This window comes from Triticum urartu, chromosome 1A, assembly GCF_056163025.1.
Source record: "Triticum urartu cultivar PI428250 chromosome 1A, HENAU_Tu73, whole genome shotgun sequence".
Classification (NCBI taxonomy): Eukaryota; Viridiplantae; Streptophyta; class Magnoliopsida; order Poales; family Poaceae; genus Triticum; species Triticum urartu.
Window position 1 is genome coordinate 511411723 of NC_141873.1, and position 19294 is coordinate 511431016.

The window sequence follows — 19294 nt, forward strand, 5'->3', positions numbered from 1 at the left end:
GAAAGGGAGACGCGGTGGCTGCGCGCGAGGTGGTCGCTGGCGGGTGGGGCCCGGCGAGGCTGACAGGCGGGGCCCCGGAATGCGGGACGCCAACCTGGCCGCTCGGTGCGGGGCTGTGCTGGTGCGGCTTTTTGGTGCGGTGCGGTGTGGCGTCCCTTTCGGCCCGCGAGCCAACTGAGATCTCGGGCTACCTTCTGCCTGCCCCTACGCTTTTTTTTTAACACAATCTGCCCCTACGCTATTGGGTTCTTCATAAGTTCAAGTTTTTTAACACAACCTGCCCCTACGCTATTGGGTTCTTCACAAGTTCAAGTTTTCATCAAGTTGTATTCTGTTGCGTTTCGAATGCAAATAGAGTAGATATTCGGATGTCAAATATGCTACTCCCTCCGTCCCAAAACAAGTGCCTTAACCTTAATATAACTCTGTACTAAAGAAAATAAGTGTATTAACCTTAGTACAGTATTTTGATACGGATGGAGTATTAATAAGGACTACTCCCTCTGTTTTCTAAATATAAGCTCTTTTAGATATTTCAATACGGACTACATACGAATGTATATAGACATTTATTTTGCTCCGTATGTAGTTCATATTGTAATCTCTAAAATATCTTATATTTAGAAACGGAGGGAGTATATGGGTGTGTTTGGTTTTAGCTTGGGTAAAAAAAATTATCAAAGATTTTGCTAGACCATTATTTGACCAATATTGGCAAAAAAAAGAACTAGAGTGGACAAAGGAGCATTTCCATGCCAGAATTTTGTTTATTTTTTGCGCATAACATGCGAGAAAATTGGTCATGTTTCAAACAAGAACCAAATTTTTGGTCATGACCAAAATATTTGAAGGTGGCTCTTGGTTAGAACCCAAACAGATGCAAACGTATATCCTTTTATTGCTTACTATATTCGGATCTCAAAACGAGTACGCGATAGACTCAAACCGTGCGTGCAGGGGAGGGGTGATGGTTGCCTTTTGTAACGCTCTTCATGATTTCATGAAAGATTTCTAAACACCATTATAGGTGCACATGCTTGGGCCGTACCCGCAAGATGGTCACTGCTTATTCTGATCATGATTCTCCAACCTACTACATATGCTATCTTGCTCTGGTGAGCAATCGCTCATCTCAAGCAAGACTCGAGTGTCTAGCCATAGTCGAGTCACAACTTGTATCCATTGTGATAAGCAAGTTTGTCCAATACAATGACTTGACAAACCCTCTTAGCCTCACGAGTAATATCCTGGATGGATGAAGGTTATAAGAGGGTGAGCCTTCTCTTTCTCGTAGTACCGTGTGAGAGACAACAATTCCATCTATTTGAACAAGGTGTTTGGTGCAACAGTTTCATCTATTTATTTATTTTTAATTTTCAAAGAGATGCTTAAAGGGCATCTTATATCTGATAGTTATTAAAAGGAAACAACAGCCGTAACACTGGAAAGACAATTGGACGCGGACCGACCAATACAATATAAAGTTACATTGCAAAATACACTAGTCTCCTCCTTCCTTCGATTGTACGCCGCCTACCGAAGATTAAAAATTGCACTGAAAGTAAAGAAAGGGGACATCTACAAACGTCTTTGCCATATCAGGCTTTAAAAATTGCAATAACTACTCACCTCTTGAGGCGAGATCTAGAAATCGCTAAAGAAGCATTGGTTCGAGCATCACCCCACGCAAAAACAGGCTCACAATCCATCACCACCGGTACCCGAGTGTTGAGGAAATCGGACCATGCTGTAGAACAACACAGAAGAAGATGTCAAAGTCGTCACACCAATGGCCAGCCAATTGCTCTATCTCCTTGGAGAATACACGAACTTCAAAGATATGAGGAGAGCCAACAAATCTGGAGACACAAATTCTCACAAGCCCTTCCGGATCAGACGTCGTCGAGATAGGGAGAAGTCGGAGAGACCTTATTCCAACATGCGCATTGTCGTCGCCACCTCGTTGATGTCGTCGGGGAAACAAAACCTAAGGAGAAAAGGGGAACGAACGAAAGGGTCCCCACTGCTCTTGTTGTCGATGAGGCCACCGGACGAAGGGGTGGAAGGGGCCTATGCGGAGGCGCATGGAAGAAATTTCATCGAGGGCAGTGGCTAGGGTTGAGAGATGCTGTGAAGGTTATAATCTATTTGAAAGGGTGATTTGGTGAAGCAAATTCTACCCAAGCAACCATGCTTGATTTTTCAAAGTTATGTTAAACGAAGGAGATGAGAAGTGATAATGTTGAAGCCACAAGCAATAAAGAGTGCAGGGTGCGCATAATACACTGTAATATATCGGGAGAAGTGTAATTCTGAGTTGTGATTTTTGTGTACTTTTTTTTCGCGGGTGGGTGATTTTTGTGTACACAAAAAAGCTATCCGTGATTATTTTTTTGCGAAAAAACTTCCAATTTATTCATCTTCAATCATGACAGTACAACAAACACCAGAAATAAAATTACATCTAGATTTGTAAACCACCTAACAACGACTACAAGCACCGAAGCGAGCCGAAGGCGCGCCGCCGTCATCGCCCCTCCATCGCTAGAGTCGGGCACAACTTATTGTAGTAGACAGTCGGGAAGTCGTCGTGCTAAGGCCCCAAAAGACCAGCACCCCAGAACAGCAACCGTCACCGGTGAAAAATAACGTAGATCGGAAGGATCCAAACCGAAGACACACGAACGTAGACGAGCAACGGCGAGATTCGAGCAAATCCACCAAAGATAGATCTGCCGGAGACACACCTCCACACGCCCACCAACGATGCTAGACGCACCGCCGGAACAGGGGCTAGGCGGGAAGACCTTTATTCCATCTTCAGGAAGCCACCGCCGTCCCGCCTTCTTGAGTAGGACACAAACCCTAGCAAGATTGAAAAAAAAAAACTAAAAACGAAGCCCTCCCGCCGGCCCTTGCCAGGATCCACCGCGCCTCCATGGCCCTAGGGCCATCGGAGACGAGGTGGACCTGCGCTGGCGCCGACGAGAGGCACGAACCCTAACTTTCTTTCTTGGAGAAGGAGGAGGAGCCCTGGCTCTAACTTTCTCCTCTTCCTTAGGATTTTGAGCCACCTCTCAGCTACCCGTAATTTTTGTGTACACAATGAGTTAAGGTAGCTCAAATACTCTAGATAAATATGTAATACTCCATTCTATGGAACTTGATAATAAATGTGAAAAACGTGATCTGTTCCAAAAATCGAGAGATTTAAGTCCCAAAATGCTCATGTTGTCGCATCACGGCTACCCATAGGCCATAACATTACCATATTCATGGCTTTAGTTTATATTATATTTTGTAAATCCAGGGTGCTGAACTCACTATAAGTTAAGATATTTTTCTTTTCTTTTTGCGAGAAACTTCCGATCTATTCAACTTTAATCATGGCAGTCATAAAAAATAATTAAAATTACATCCAAATCTATACACCACATATCGGCTACAAGCACTGAAGTGAGCGGAAAGCACGACGCTGTCATCGCCCCCCCCCCCCCCCCCCTTGCTAGAGCCGGACAAAACTTGTTACATAGATAGTTGGGAAGTCGTTGTGCTAAGGCCCTATAGGACCATCGCACCAGAACAACAATCGCCGCTGATTAAAGAAACGTAGATCAGAAGAATCCAACCTAAAGACACACACGAATGTAGATGAAAGAAGACCAGATCCGAGCAGATCCACCAAAGACAACCACCGATTGAATCATGCGAGATCCATCGAAGACACACCTCCATACGCCCTCTAACGATGCTAGACACACCATTTGGATGGGGGCTAGGCGAGGAAAACCTTATTTCATCTGTAGGGAGCCGCCGCCGTCTCGCCTTCCCAAGCAGAATACAAAACCCTAACAACAAAAATACATAAATTTGGATGTAATATTGAATTTTGTTCTTATATTCTGGATGTATTGTTAAATTTGGACATCCAAACCCGGCAGGGTACCACTTGAACTTGCCCCCAAATATGTCGGATGCTCCACATGAAACACAAGTGAAAAAGTTTACTCCCCATCCACGTTGGTTAAATTTATGATCAAACTTAAATCTCAAAAAGCTCGGGCGCACTAAATTATGAAATGGAGCGAGTATGTCTGAATGGTTCCGTACCAGAAGATCGTTCGGTTGGACCAACATCATAAAATCCATCCGACTAACTTACACCATGGCTTCCATCTGACCAAGTCAATTGTGGGCAATAAAAGCGAACGTTCCTAACAACGCCATCGAGATAGCTTCATTGCATTGTACTCTCTCCGTAAACAAATATAAAAGTGTTTAGATCACCGCTTTAGTGATCTAAACGCTCTTATATTTGTTTACGGAGGGAGTACTGTAGTAAAATCTCATGGTAACTATCATTATCGTGGTAGCACTAATACAATGTGGCTCCCACAACCGTTTGTACCCTTTCGTTGTCGTCAGCTTGGGCCTGTTTGGATTGTGATTATCTTCATAACATATTGCCACCTTATTTTGCCACAATGGCCTTACTTGAGGTGCTCAAATTCTTCGCCACACTTTGGATTTTCATAGGGAATCTTGCCACATTTTATATATGTATCTATGACATGTGGGGCTTACTACTCATAAAAAGATTCTAGTGTTAGTTGTCGGCAAATTTTCGTGTTTTGACCATTTTCTGAAACCTATTCGAGATTTAACCTAGTTTGAATTTTTTTTGAGATCTGACCCTTTTGCTACCGCCAGAGTCCATGGCGGTAGAGTCTAACAGCCTACCGCCAGAGACTTTGGCGGTAGGAAACATTGCTACCGCCAATCGGGCAGGCGATAGCCTGCACAACCCTACCGCTAAGGTGCTTGGCGGTAGGCACGAGCACGCACTGTGTTCAATACTTAGGAGTTTTTTGGCGGTAGGGAATGCAACCCTATCACCAGGGACCTTGGCGGTAGGCTGTTATACCCTACCACCATGGTCCCTGGCGGTAGCAAAAGGGTCAGATTTAAAAAAAAAAATCAAACTAGGGTCAAATCTCGAATAGGTTTCAGAAAAGGGTCAAAACACGAAATTTAGCCTTAGTTGTCACTAGAACCAAACACACATCTAACTTGATCAAATTTTCCTAAGTTTAGGCGTGATAAAGTGTGGCAAGTTGTGGCATGAGACGAAACACCCCAGAATGTAGACATGTCTTCGGCCATAGACAAATGAGTACACAAGTGTTGGACAAATAAGTGCTAGAGACAACATTGTATATGGTTCATACGAGATCAAACACATGCAGGAGCAACAGTGTTACCCCTAGAATAAGGGAGTTCGAACCTCGGTAAAACCCTGTCTCGTGTGAAATCTCGTTCCTGTATCATCCACGTGCGCGTTGCCCCGTCAAAACTCCTCAAATCATGTGTACTGCCGCAAAATCCTTGCAACAAAATGCAAATCTTCATTTCCATTTTGTTTGAAAATATTTGACTCGAAAAGGACCTAAGGACCCTGCAGACACAGCCATGTTACAATGTGCAAATTGTAAACATTGTAAGAGCATCCCTAGTGGCTTGTCTAAATTTGATAGTTTATATCTACATATACACAATGGGATTTTCTTTTAGACAACCTAAGTTTTCCAGCGGATTGTCTATATACATGATGTCTATATTCTCTTTCATATATTTTAATAGTATCTTATAGCAGCTATATTTTCTAAAAATCTTATGTTGGTCATTTCTGAGTTGTTCTCATTTATTTTTTTCATCCGCAATACATATAAAGGAGAAAATAAACCAGCCGCGAAATTATTTTAGGTTCAACACTAGCAACACCCTATATAATTTACGAGAAATAAACAATAGCAACAGGTTCAACCCTGATGAGGCGGCGGTCCAGGCGCAACGACCTCCGTGTCCAGCGCCAGCGCGGCCGCCTCCCTGCCGACGTCCTCCAATTGCTCCGAATTGGTGAATGGCTGAGCTCATGAGCCAACATTTTTGGTTTAGACATTGTGGCTTGGTTGTCCAAATGTGGACAACGGGTAGCTAGTTTGGACATTGTCTAAATTTTAGACGACGCAATAGACAAGCCATTGAAGACGTTTTTTAGCATGTGGTAGTCTAAATTTGGTATAGACATCATTTGCACAAGCCACTAGAGATGCTCTAACATGGCAAAACTTGGTCGTGCAAAGAAAAAAGGACAGGTCGTGAACGCCACTTTCCACTGAGCAAGAACATGGCCCCTGATCAGTATTTTAAGCTCAACTATCAGATAAAAACACAGCTTAATTGGAGCTCACAGTGGCTGAGCCCTTTTGAGTCCCGGTCTCCCACCACACTACCACAGGTCCACAGCCAAGGCCTCCTCGGCTCGCACAAATCAAAGCACGACGGAGGGAAACCCAAAGCCACTCTCACTGTCCTCTCCGCTCGCTCTCCCACTCCCCCCTGTCTGTCCCTCCTCATGCTCACCACCTTCAGACCAGCCATGGCCGCCTAGCTGGCTAAGCTAAGCTCTGCTAGTACAAGCCTAGGTAGAAGCGAGGAGGACGGTGCAGGCATGGGCTGCTGCGTCAGCAAGAAGCGCGGCGAGCCGCCGGGCGCGGCCGATGGGGGGAAGGCCGTCGAGGCCCGCGACCTGCCGCCGCCCGAGGAGGAGAAGGTCAAGGAGGTGCTCTCCGAGACGCCGCGCGTCAAGCCGCCGCCCAGGCCCAGGCGTGTCGCCGGTGGCGCTGTGGTGGCGCCGTCGGCGGAGAAGGCCAGGGCCAAGGACGGCGGCACCGCCAGGGCGAAGGACGGCCGTGGTGTCGGCGGCAGGGTCGGCAGGCCCGCGCGCTCCGTCGAGGAGAAGTCGGAGGCCGCGTCCGAGTCGTCGGCCGCGACCACGGTGGCCGGGCCCGAGCGGTCCCCGTCGTCGAAGCCGCCCAGGTGCCGGCAGGGAAGGCCCGCGCCCGGTGGCGAGCCCAGGCGCGCCAGGCGGGACCGGGACCACGGCGCGGCCACACCCGGCGGGCGCGGCCGCGCGTCCCCCTCGCCCCCGCCTCCCCGACGCGACCCCGGGCGCAGGTCGCCGTCGCCCGCGGCGAAGCGGGCGCAGGACCAGCGCCGCGACGCTGCCGGCTCGGCCTCCTGCGCGCAGCGGAAGCCGCCCGTGCCCGCCAGGCCGACGCCTCCGCGTGCGCAGGAGGCGCCTCCCCAGCCACCGGCGCCGGCAAAGCCACATCTACACGGCCCTCCTACGCAGTGTGCGTCGCCACCGACGCCACAGGCGCCGGAGCAGGAGGATACGAGTACTCCCCAAGGCAGCGACGGCGACGCCGCGGCGGGTGACGGCGAGGGCGAGGGGAAGGAGTCCCTGGAGAACCCCCTGGTGTCCATGGAGTGCTTCATCTTCCTGTAACACTGCACTAGCCCTTCAGTAAGTAATCAGTGTACTCCATTGTCACAGTTAGGAGTAACCAGATTTAGAAGCCGTTCTGTTACGGTGAACGTAATTCCGCTGGCAACTTCTTCCCGGGTTGGAATTTTGTATTCCGGGGAAGAAACTAGCCCCAGCTCTTTGGCGTACCTTGTCTGATGTCCCTTGTAATCTGTAGATTTGTGGAGGACTGTAGCTAATCCAAGCTAAGCTAGCCAGGGTATCTCTGTAACGAACTGCATTTTGTTTTTGTTGCTCTTTTTCCTTCCTGGTACTACATTGATTGCGCCCCGGTCTTTCTTGTGCAAAGCTGGAGTTGCCACTTATGTTGGGGGATCCGATCCGATCCATGGATGGACCATGGCCGTTTCTTCTTCCTCGTTGCATGGCATGGTCCATCACGATGGGTTCGCCGGGGCATTCAATGGCTCCTCATCCGCATTCGCCCAGTTCAATAACTCGGCTCAACCGCTCTGCATTGCACGCCCAAGGCACGTCCGGCGTACTACTAACGTCAACGGGCCGATCCGTGCCTGCGTATTCAATGCCCGTGGTGAACTGCCGATCGGCGAGCACCGGCTGCTATGCACACGAGCAACGTCTAATCGAACAAATGCGCCGAGCTGTAGGGACTCATGGGAGGAGACCGTGTAGACAGCGGCGTGTGTGGGGGCGTGGCCGTGGCCGGGGACGGCAGCGGCACGCGGGCCGGGGCCGGGGCCGGGGCCGCCCGCCACCTTTTTCGCGCCACTCCCCCTCCTCCGCCGTGCGCGCGCGCGCGCCCACTGGCCACTGTAGGGTAGCGTCCAGCGACGTCGGGGTGCGTGCCCACTGCATGCCCACCATCGCACCAGCGGCGCCCGCCGCCTGTCGGCCGCTCGCCGTTGTCGCCACCCCGGTGCCCGCGTCCCCCGCCCCCGATTATTTTAGCAGAGCACGGCGGGGCGCACGCCGCTGCCAACCACGGTGCGACGGTGTACTGTACAATACTGGTATACTAGGACTGTGCTGCCTGGCCTTTGCGCTGGAACGTCTCTCCTTGTGCAGTGTACCTGTACGGGGAGATCGCGGCGGATCTGGTGCTGCCGTGCTGGTGGCCGGGAAGGGTGGGGGCGTGCGCGGCGAGCCCGATGCGTTCGTGCGTGGCCGGCGTGCTTGCTGCGGCGCTTTCTGCCGCCACCGAGGCAGGGCCGGCTTTTGCGCCTTTGCAGCAGGGAGGCCGCAGCCGAGGTGGCCCGACCGGCTCGCTGGAAGCTCGCGGTTTCTCGACCCCCGCACGTAGTCGGGTGAAAAGGGCGACGCTCGCATTATGCCGACATGCACGCAGCGGCAGTGGCAGTGGCATGGTAAAAAGGGCGACGCCCGCACGCCGACATGCGCGCAGTGGCATGCACGGTGAGCTCGCCGGGCTCGGCCCTATCGCCCGCGTCGCAGCTTTCGAGCGCACTGCTCGCTGCTCGGATACAGCGGGCCAAGCGGCAATGCCATGCTCTACCCGTCATCTGTCCGACTGTCCCGACGGAGCCGAGGAAGTGGGCTCTGACAAATCGCACGGAAAAGGAAGGAAAGAACCGAGGAGGCAGGCTGGTGTTTGATGAAGCCCACCAACAAAGAGATCTAGAGCAGAAAAGGCCCAAACGTCAACAACCTGATTCCACTCCCCAGTGTGCCTTGCCTCAAAAAAAAAAAAAACTTCCCAATGTGCCTGTTCTAAAAAAAAAATTCTTTCCAGTGTGCCGAACAATACCAAAAGCACCGCTGCCTTGGACAAATTTATTATCAAGTGGTATTTCTTTTTTTTTGCAAGGAATTTATTCTCAGGCTAAACAGGGCGGCCAACGGAGTAATCCATACAAGTACACACAAAAAAAAAACCTCAACACAAACACAAAGGAGCAACTTCTTCAGACCCGGATCTTCCTTCATCGTCCGCCTGTCAACGGAATTGACAGGTTTCCTCCTCCTCTCCTAGCTTTTATATAAAAATAATCCGTAGAGTACTTGGTCGCCACCAGATTCTCACCCCAGCAAAAAATGGTGCTGGGACGTGTCCAGCAAAGACAGCTCTCATGCGGCTGACGCTGACCCCTCCCACTTGTTCACCACCTCCTTCAGTTGCTCAAATCCCTGAAATGCAACACATAGATAGGACAGTGAGTAAAATTCCAAGTATTTCTTGCATAAACAAAGCAGCGCCGCAAGTGTTTCTGTTTGTTGTTCGAATTGTCCCTTATACTGATGAATGAAAAGCAACAATTTAGCAATCTTGCTAGTTTTGTAGTACTAACTACTACGCAACCTCATGGTGAACAACAGGGAAGAACACTTGGGACCTTATAAATGGGCCATTTCTGTCTGATAACAGAAGAACTACACCCGTGGAAGGACGCCGGCTTGGTAGGAGCAATGTGGCCCCCACCAGACTAAAGATTTTGCCAACTTAGGTGAGCTGTACATGTTTCACTAAGGTTCGTGCCCCAGTATACTGTACTTCAGCCGCCTCGGCTCTTCTCTTAATTAACAGATATCAGCACTCGGTGTTTTTCGTCAAAAATAAATGGCCATTTCTCTCTGAAGGTCCAAAAGGTTCCTTCCCAAATAACTAAACTGCAATAGTATTGGATGAAAGCATATAATCCACTCACCATTCGGTTTGTGAAGCTCCCAAAAGATTCGCCTTCCTGGCGTGTGCTATTCCAGTAGGAGAACAGTGGTTCCAAAACCTTCTCGATATCTTGTAGCTTCACTTTGTTCATAAACGTTTCTGCCAACGTGGTCTGGTTTGGTGTTCCTCCAAGCCAAATCTACAATCGGAATAAAGAAAATGTTGATTGAGATTAAATAAAATATAGAAACCCAGTTAGAAATACGCACAGAAAAGGAAGCAAGATTTGTTGCAGAAACGATGACCGAATATTTCAGCATTGTTTTACCTGGTAACTGTTTGGGCCATCACCAACAAAGCCAACCTCTGCCATGTATGGTCTGGCGCATCCATTGGGGCAGCCAGTTATCCTCACCACTACAGACTCCTCATCCTTGATGCCAACCTGTTTAGTGGGCAGCATTGTCTCAATTCTTGAGTGACAGGACAGGTACAAACTATGCACGGCATATTCTCAAGCGTTCAGATGATTTTTGACAGGTTGGCAGATGAATACCTTGTCAAAAACTGCTCTAATTCGTTTAAGTATCGGTAGGATCCCTCGCTCAGCTTCTGTTTGTGCTAGAGGGCACAGAGGTAAGGCAGGGCATGCCATGGAGGTTATGTTCAGGAGATCAACGTCCTTTGGTTCCTACATACATGAATACACAACTTTTAGTGGGGAGAAAAGGAGCTCACTGCTTACTTGCACTGCAGACAATATATAGGGAAGCCTAGGAATATTAATTTTATTTCTTATTTTAGTAACCAACCATGCAGTTTCTTTCAAATTTTCAAACTGAGAAGAAAGAATCAGTATATAGGGAAGAGTAACAGTAAGATCAACATTATCAATTGGAACAGCAGATGCAGCAAGGAGAATTTCAAGATAGAATAATTTAAGGGGCCTAATATCAACTAAAAAAATGTATACTCCAGATTACAGGGAGAGGGGTATGCAATGGACAAAAGTAATCTTACCAACAGGCCAGCTTGAGCAAGAGCTGCAGTTATGGGTTCTCTCCATGCCTGATCAACCCCACATAAGATAAGATTCTGGTTTGGAGTAATACTAACATCCAAGCTATACTTCTCAATTATCTCTCGCAGAGTTTTCTTTGCTTGCCCCCCAAGACGACCGTTATCAACATGCACTCCATAGAATAATTTACCATCGCCCTGCAATAGACAATAAAGAGAAGGAAAAAAGGAACTCTGAGTTCAAGAAATAACCAATTGATATATAAATGTTCGAGAAATAAACTAAATTACAAATTATGAAAAGTGGGAACATTTGAAAAACTATCAGCAAACCCCCCCTAAACAAGATATGCTATTTCTTCTCATATTTTCTATGCACTCCTGACTAAAATACAGTGTGATGGAATTACCTGTTCCTGCCAGCCAAGGTAGCTGTTGAATTGCCATTCTGGCAATGGATGAAAATCTTCAAACTTCTTTCCATAGTATTTTTCAACCTCAGCCCGGAACTTGTCAATACCCCAGCTGTCAAGCAGATACTTCATTCTGCTATACCTGCGATCGTCTCTTCTTCCATTCTCCCTCTGAGTGACAACGATTGCCTTTATAGCATATAATATATCCTCCTTAGGAACATATCCAAGTGGATCAGCCAGACGAGGGAATGTGGTTTCTATTCGGTGTGTCCTTCCCATGCCACCTCCAACCTGAAAAATAGGGATAGCCAAATGTCAAGGGATAAATCAAAAAGGCAGGCATTGCCAAATGCAGTACAAGATGGAGCAGAAGTTTCTTGGGCACTCACATAGAGGTTAAAGCCAACAGGCTCCCCAGCACTATCTGAAACAACAACAACACCGATGTCATTGGTCAGAATATCAACAGAGTTATCACCAGCAACTGTGACCGCAATCTTGAACTTCCTGGGCAGATACTGGGTCCCGTAGATTGGTTCAGGGGAATCAGGGAAGTTTGTTCCATGTGAGTTGTCATTCCGGGCTTTGGTGACCTCAGGAGGCTCTTCCGCTGACATTATCTTCTCTCCATCCACCCACAGATCATAATAAGCCCCCGACTGTGGCGCAAGAAGTGCCGCAATATTCTCAGCAGTTTCTTGGGCAAAAAGGATATCCTTTCTCACATATGGCGCCGCAGGCGCAAGCACATTCCTGTTGAGGTCTCCACAGGCACCTAAGGTTGATCCCATATTCTTTATCACAGTGCTGATGACATGCTTCAAGTTCTTCTTAAGAACGCCGTGCAGCTGAAATGTTTGCCTGGTTGTCAGACGGAGCGTTCCGATCCCGAACTCATCGGCCAGTGTATCCATGGCCAAGTAAGTCTGGTTCGGAACTTTTCCGGAAGGATTCTTTGTCCGGAGCATGAACGAGTAGTTCTTCTGCCCACGAACTTCCCGGTCGCTCTGCTGGTAGCTTCCGTGGAACTTGATGAGCTGGACAGCAGTCTCGTTGACATTGGGAGCCTCTGAGACCAGCTCCTCGTTCAGCGGGTACCGAAGGAAATTGCTCTTCTCCTTGATTATCTCCACCTTGCTTCGCTTAACTTCTTTTGCATCCTTCTTCAGAGGCTGCACGGACGTAAAAATGTTTCAGAATTCAGAGCATCAGATAACAGTAGTAGTGTATATATTATATATAGTATTTTCTACGGAACAACTATATCTGTATAACACAAACTTATGTTCTAATCAACATTCCAGGGGTATATGACCAGGGCAAACCATTTTATATGTAGACGGTTTTAAAATGGATTTATTTCCAATCAATGACAGAGGCAGTCAGTCAGTGTTCCTGGGCGATGGGAATTGAAATTAACACTGTGCAGGGGGACTGATTTGTTCTCACACCCAAATCCGCAGGTTAAACATATTACTATTATACCGACATCTAATCGCATCAATTTTTTTAAAAGGCCCATCAATTTCACTAGACTTAAAATGTTCCCAAAAAAACTGATTCCATTCCCTACGCCCGAACCGGAGAATCAACCCCGCAGAAACGAATAAACCCTAAGCCCGAAGGCACCCGTCGTCCCACCACACCGCAGAACTCACCGTGGAGACGGCGCGAATGCTGGCCGCCGAGGGCCCGCTGCCGGCGGGTGTCGCCCCTGGCGGCGCCACCCTGACGGGCCTGCCGAGCATCCGGGACCGCGGGAGCTGCGCCGCGCCACCGAAGCCGTGGAACTCGGCGCCGCCCACCGCCGCCGACATCGCCGGAGGTGCGAGCGGTCGGAGCCTAGAGAGATGCGGGCGGTCGGAGCCTAGAGAGATGCGGGCGGCGAGCGTGAGTGATGTAGAGTAGATTTTTTTGTTGCTGCGGGGCGGGGCGCTTGGGTCGGTCGAGGGGCCGAGACGACACGGCGGGCCGCGGGGGCTTTATGGGGGAGGCCGCGCCCGCCCTGGCCCACGCAGGACAAGTAATGGGAAATGTGCTCCCGTGCACGCCGCGCACCGTAGACCGGACAAGTTATGCAAAGTAGGCACGCACTGACAGGTGGGCCGACGGGATGCCGGTGCATGCACGGGGCTCAGGCGGGTCGGGAGGGGAAGACGGGATCAGCTGCGGCCACTGGCGGCGAGCATCACGCCTGACGCCTGTCCGTGGCGGCCACACGTCCGGGCCGTCGAGTGACAAGTGGGTCTCGTAGGTCGTGACCCCACCTGTCCGTGACTGGTGAGATTTTCGCCCGTGGCCGCCGAGCGCTGGGTTTGTTTATTCGGAGGGAGGCGGCCGAGATGCGGAGCTGGTGCGACGGGTGGGGCGCTGGATTGACCCCGGTTCGTATGGGTACGTCGAACCTGGACGTCTTTTTCGGCAAAAAAAGCACGATTCGCGATTCGCCCCTCCCTCCCACCACTGCCGTGCCGTGAAGGCTCGTAGCAGCCGCAGCCGCACGATGTGAGGTCAGAGATGAGATCAGGGACCATCTTGTCTCCCCGGCCCAGAATCTCGCGCTCTGTGCTGTGGCCCGTCCCGTGTGGCCGCCTCTGTTTTTAGCGCCAGCCACAGCCAGCGGCTCCTGGTCTCCGATAGAGCCGCTCATGCATGTACACTGCTAGTAGTACTATTCCATCCTTTTTGGTTTACTAGTAAGCTTGCACGTGCAACGCACGTCTCAACTAATTTTAATATATAAATATATGTGAGAATAACATACATAGAAAGATGGTTTGGTTGCACTAAAAAATATTACAAATCAAGAAAATATTTTCAAGTAGCATCATATGCATAGAGCCAAAAATACACAATTATTTTTGATTTTACAGAAATTTCAAATTGTTCTGAAAATTTTCATTTTTTGTCAAAATTTGACAAAAAATGGAATGAATTAAATTTAAATGTATTTTCAAATCTATGTAAAACTTCCCCATAATTATCAGTAGTATATTAGATAGAAAATTGGCATCATTTAGGCATTGTCATGTCATCATGGGTACTCCACATTACAGAATTGCCACATAAATTTGGTGTCCACAATCCATGAGCCTGTCACATCATTATCACATATTACAAAGTAAAAGGCTCACAATACATTAGCCTCACACATGACCTCAATCCAAGGCTCACAATACATAAACCACACACATGAGCTCAATCCAAGGTTCACAATACATTATACACGAAGTGTTGCTTCAATTGATTTTGTTCTTGGTGCATTGAGCTCAGTTCCAGCTTGGAGAAGATCCTCATATTTTCCATCTTGGGCGATATGACCATCCTTGAGTATGTGCCATGAGAAAAATAAAGCACAAATGAGAGACCAAGGGCCCATTATCCCATGAACATTCCAATGAGAAATATTACAAAAGATGGCAAAACTTTCATGCAGAATCTGTTGCATTATTCTCATCAGGAAACATGCATAAACAACACATCGAATTGAACAACTTAACATGCTGATAAATTTGAAACAGCATATATACCATGTGCATTAGCCTCTAAAAAGTGGTGCTTCGATTGTAAGGATAATGTTATTACCAGTATGAAGTCAGCAGCTGGTATGAACCCGACTTGATGGGTTACAAGAATTACTGTTTTGCTAGCTAGTGCCCCCAATATATAATCCCGCGACACATAATCAGACATGTTATGAAACAGAGGCACCTTTAAAGAAAATATGCCTCTGTCACCAATGATCTGTGAATGACACGATTACCTAGCTATGGTTGTATGCTTCTCTTGCTCTTGCAGGTATCAAGGTAAGAATCTGCTTTGCTCGAGATATAGAATCAGCACTGCAACAAGATGAAGCATCAGGTACCAATGCTAGTAATTCTTGAAAGTGGATACCAATGATGGTTGCTCAGGTTGTCAAAATCATGAAATATTAAAATATAACAAATTTGTACTTATACATCAGGCATAAAAAAAGAGTTAATTGCACTATTAAGACATAAACTTGCAGCGCCGGTAGAATTTCAAACAAAAACTTGCAAAATGACTCAACCGGGCCCGTAAAATTGCTTTGCGGGACAACAAATTAATTATCACTTAAGATGTATTTTTAAAATAGAACAGCAGAGGGTGGAGTCATGTTGCTGCGTAAATACAATAATATATATATGTTCCATCCATTAGGTCTCCGATAGTTTGTAAAATAAGAACATTGAATCTACTAATTAATCCCCCAACCTCCCATTGTCAAACATAACAAGTAATTAGAGAAGATAATTTTGTCATGATACTTCTTAATACAACATGATTTCAGTATACAACATATATTGATCCTAAGAAAAAAAATCTGGTTGAAAAAGAAAATAGAACTACAATTTAGACTGGTCAGTATAACATACTACCGTAGGTTGTTCCCTCTTTCCTCATGATGGCACGTAAAGTTCTCCCACGCACTCTCTGTATACTCTCTGTTTCTTGTGATTCAGATTAAAGGGGAATTTGTCAAATAGGCATATAAATACATTGCTTAGAAGTTGAAAACAATATGTAGTTCCATTTAATTCTAGAAAGCTAGTACTATAATATGATATTTGGGAAACGCTTGCCTGCTATCAGCCGCCTCCTCTATGTGACGCGTGTACACGGGTCCTTTGCGTCACTACATACATGAGGCATAATCTCTATGCCACAGAATATACCATTAATTATCATGGTTGAGGATAGCAAAATACAAACCCCAAAGTGAGATATATCCAGAGAATTTAAGCCTCTCAGTGTAAAAAAAATCTGGCCAAAATATATACCTTTTGAAATCTGGCCAAAATCTGGCCTAAATGAATAGCCTGCACGCCGCACACAGTATTAAATGTCTCCTAAATATGTAGAATAGTTATAGCTCCTGTCGGGTGGGCAGGCGGTGCAGGTCTGTCTGGGCCAAGAAAAGGCTTCGCTGACCTCTATTTGCAAACAAAATTTTAATGCAAACTTTAATGTAGTTGCACGTTCATGGCTGATCAGGCATAAATGAATGATTGAGATGGAACTAAAATATCAAACTATAATTGTTGAATGATTGGTAATGCGACTCGTAATCAGAATAACAAAGGAGATAAAAACATATGAAACTCGATACCCTTTAGAAACAAATGTCACCCGCTCCTTCCTCGGCAGCTTTGTGTCAATCTCATCACCCACGTTCACAAGAACAACTCCCATGTGCGACCAAATGTGACCCGTCTCTAGCCTACAGGCATGCAAGTGAGATGGATGTTGACTTGCTCTTGCATGAGTAGTAGACGATCCTTATGAATCTTGTTCAAATACCTCACTGTGCCAGCTTCATCTTGCTGTAAGTGTTTAGAGTATACAACAAAGACTTATTCAGGCTTTACCACAAAAGTAGAATGCAATTGTTAGACACATCTATTTTTTTGCATAACCAGCAGGCACACCTCATGCTTACTTCCCATAGCAAACTCTCGTGCAGAAGCATGTTGGGCACATCACCTGGAAGGCACAAACATGCATGAATTAGGATAGCCTGGGTATATCAGCTTTTAATTCTTTTGCATATAAACATACTACTACAGTAAAGTGTGCCACTAAGGTATATGCGTATAGCTACGGATGTTTCCAGTATACCTGAATATTTTGCTTGGCCATCAACATGTTTGAATGACGGAACATCTCCAGTTAACTGACAAAAGTCATCTTAAAAAATTACAGGGATCTTGAAGGTAAAAAGTGGCAAGTCCACACTGAGAAAATTTAGCAATACACTGGAAATACTGATGGATACTCATGGACATAAGTTCTCTAGAGTATATTAGTCATTGACATATTAGAACCTCGCATGATATTAGTCGATTATTAGCCATTGAATTTCAGGTTGTCTGTGTGGTAAAAGTATTACCATCTAAAATTCCTTACATATGCTAATGCAGGGCCGACCATTGCTCTACATGTTAACGGAATTTAGACAAAAGCACACCATAGATGTTTCGGTACAGAAAGACAAAGCTCCTCCAGGTTGTACGGATGCCTAGAAATGTAGTATAACAAACAAGACATGCTCTTTTTGAAATTTCAAATAGCGTGGCCTCATAGAAAAGCTCATGCGCATGACTGATCAAACTGGTCATGGCATAATAAGAAAGCACGCACCGTATCGGGCTAGGATGTTCTCATTCTACAAGATTTGGCCGTTGTGGATCAGCCGATGGTGTGGCGGCCACACCTTAGAGCTCTTGGGACGACCACCTTGAACATCCGGACAGTGGTAACCAGGTTGGCCACGGACTTGGAGCCAGGGCTGGTCCTGAGAATTTAGGGGCCTGGGGAAAGACAACAAAAAGGGGCCCTAACCCCTAAGGCCACATAAACATATGCTGTTTTTCTATTTCAGTTGCAAATAAATACTTGATACACTATAATTTTGTTGCCTTATCATCTTAGTTATTCAGAAAAGTGGGTTCATAAACATTCACAGTAAAAGTTGCAGTCAATTGGCATGTTTTTTATTAGGTGAATAAGTAACAGTTTCATGCTTACTCAATATATTGTCATCCTATAATTTTTCATTAGGTTGTTCCTCAGCAGTAACTAAGCTAGTTGTTCTGAATTCCTAGCAGTAGAAGTACTCGTCTGTATTCTAACAAATTGTTTATGCTCCTTTCGAGGCCTCAGTCAAGTCATATGCCAGTTTTCATTCTCATTACCAGATGGATATACTAACAATCTTGCTAATTAGCACACAAATATATAGGGTACAAGTAATTAAGAACACTGCTGAGCAAATAAAAAATTCTAAGAAAGGTATGGAGCAAGATATTTGGATGGCTAGAAAAATATAAATTGCTAAATTTTGTTGCTGCTTACAAGTCACGAACATACATCTCAGTTCCTCTTTTCGAATCCCAATCAAAACATGAAATCAGAGTGAGAAAGAGATATGTATGAGGATGATCTTTATGAATGAATGAACGATCTCACAAGACTATAGAAGAGGGGAATTGAGTTGAGAAGCAATTAATCACAATCTGGAAAATCGTAATACCTTCTTCCACTAATTGCGCCCTGCAGCCGGAAATCTCGATTAGACGTCCTCATACATATCTGTGAGGCGTTCTCGACCTTGGCAAGGCTGAGTCTCATGCTGATTTGTTTCCAATTGGGGAAGAGATGGAATTAAGCCGAGAAGATTGCGTGTGTGACAAGCCAAGGATGAACATCATGTACGCACAGGCAGCTCGCCCGGGCAGCTCTGGGTCAGGTCCTTGCAGCAGGCCAAGACGGGGCAGTTGTCGCGGCCCTTGTGCGGGGTCACGGAGAGGCCCACGTTGAAGCCGTCCACCACGCTCACCCCGTAGGACGATTGCTCGTTGCCGCCGTGGTGGAGGGAGACCTGCGGTGGAGAACTGGAGCCGCCCGCCGCAGTCGCCTATCGCGCAGCCGGTGCGCGCCCAGATGCGGCTGGACCAGGCGTGGGTGGGCGCCGGGAAGGAGCGGTGGGAGAGCGACGGGAGGAAGAAGCTGCCCCCCTCCAGGACCTCACTGCCGGTGTTCCCCTGGATGCCCGGCCAGATCGGGTTCACGACGGTCAGGGTCATCGGTGGTATGCGTGCGGAGCGGACGGCATGCTAGGGGCGGCGATGCGGGTGCAGGGAGGGCGGCTTGGCACCGGGGATGCGGGGACGGGAAGGTGAGGCGCCGATCGGGAGAGGAGGGAGGTTGGGGATGGAGCGCTCTTGTGCATGCGAACGTGCGAGGAGGAAGTGGTGCGCGGCGTGCGTGCGATCAGTCTAAGCAGTTTTTCTCAGAAGAGGTGGAGGAGTTTAGGAGTGGCAGGGTGGGTAATTAAAGTGTAAAACACGTTTGATGTGT

At 47.3% G+C, this 19294-nt stretch overlaps 3 protein-coding genes across 15 annotated transcripts; 1 reads left to right on the plus strand and 2 right to left on the minus strand.

Moving 5' to 3' along the window:
• The first annotated feature begins 6238 nt into the window (after positions 1 to 6238).
• LOC147992065 (uncharacterized) lies at positions 6239 to 7665 on the plus strand. The gene has a single exon (XM_087527594.1). The coding sequence runs from the start codon at positions 6512 to 6514 to the stop codon at positions 7349 to 7351; it is 840 nt and encodes a 279-aa protein (XP_087383720.1). The 5' UTR covers positions 6239 to 6511; the 3' UTR covers positions 7352 to 7665.
• A 1438-nt stretch (positions 7666 to 9103) lies between these two features.
• SIR (sulfite reductase) lies at positions 9104 to 13378 on the minus strand. Its single transcript, XM_048695131.2, has 8 exons — positions 13069 to 13378; positions 11800 to 12582; positions 11405 to 11701; positions 10995 to 11192; positions 10531 to 10665; positions 10303 to 10419; positions 10015 to 10173; positions 9104 to 9496 (listed from the first exon to the last, which is right to left on the minus strand). The coding sequence occupies exons 1-8, from the start codon at positions 13225 to 13227 to the stop codon at positions 9437 to 9439; spliced, it is 1908 nt and encodes a 635-aa protein (XP_048551088.1). The 5' UTR covers positions 13228 to 13378; the 3' UTR covers positions 9104 to 9436.
• A 1038-nt stretch (positions 13379 to 14416) lies between these two features.
• On the minus strand, positions 14417 to 18646 carry LOC125510406 (uncharacterized). Of its 13 annotated transcripts, XR_015607966.1 has the most exons (9): positions 18468 to 18646; positions 17576 to 17771; positions 17054 to 17108; positions 16864 to 16918; positions 16736 to 16758; positions 16216 to 16655; positions 15811 to 16092; positions 14996 to 15252; positions 14417 to 14735 (listed from the first exon to the last, which is right to left on the minus strand). XR_015607966.1 is itself a non-coding variant. In XM_087527598.1 (8 exons), the coding sequence occupies exons 1-5, from the start codon at positions 18563 to 18565 to the stop codon at positions 16737 to 16739; spliced, it is 333 nt and encodes a 110-aa protein (XP_087383724.1). In that variant the 5' UTR covers positions 18566 to 18646; the 3' UTR covers positions 15259 to 16092; positions 16216 to 16368; positions 16545 to 16655; position 16736. The 13 variants fall into 13 exon arrangements, 5 of the variants coding, with proteins under 5 accessions (XP_087383726.1, XP_087383735.1, XP_087383724.1 ...); XR_015607963.1 differs by having other exon boundaries at positions 14417 to 15252; positions 15814 to 16092; XR_015607962.1 differs by having other exon boundaries at positions 14417 to 15252.
• Positions 18647 to 19294: the final 648 nt, after the last annotated feature.

What these genes read in the sequence shown, in the direction of transcription:
- SIR (XM_048695131.2), bottom strand. Translation starts at nt 13,227, where the DNA reads ATGTCGGCGGCGGTGGGCGGCGCCGAGTTCCACGGCTTCGGTGGCGCG. An exon ending in GCATTCGCGCCGTCTCCACG is followed by an intron (nt 12,583 to 13,068) that starts GTGAGTTCTGCG and finishes ACGTCCGTGCAG; the next exon opens with CCTCTGAAGAAGGATGCAAA. An exon ending in TTAGAGCAGTTTTTGACAAG is followed by an intron (nt 10,420 to 10,530) that starts GTATTCATCTGC and finishes CCCACTAAACAG; the next exon opens with GTTGGCATCAAGGATGAGGA.
- LOC125510406 (XM_087527600.1), bottom strand. Translation starts at nt 18,565, where the DNA reads ATGAGACTCAGCCTTGCCAAGGTCGAGAACGCCTCACAGATATGTATG. An exon ending in GTCGTCCCAAGAGCTCTAAG is followed by an intron (nt 17,109 to 17,648) that starts GTGTGGCCGCCA and finishes GACTTTTGTCAG; the next exon opens with TTAACTGGAGATGTTCCGTC. An exon ending in TGGCCAAGCAAAATATTCAG is followed by an intron (nt 16,919 to 17,053) that starts GTATACTGGAAA and finishes TGTGCCTTCCAG; the next exon opens with GTGATGTGCCCAACATGCTT.
- LOC147992065 (XM_087527594.1), top strand. Translation starts at nt 6,512, where the DNA reads ATGGGCTGCTGCGTCAGCAAGAAGCGCGGCGAGCCGCCGGGCGCGGCC.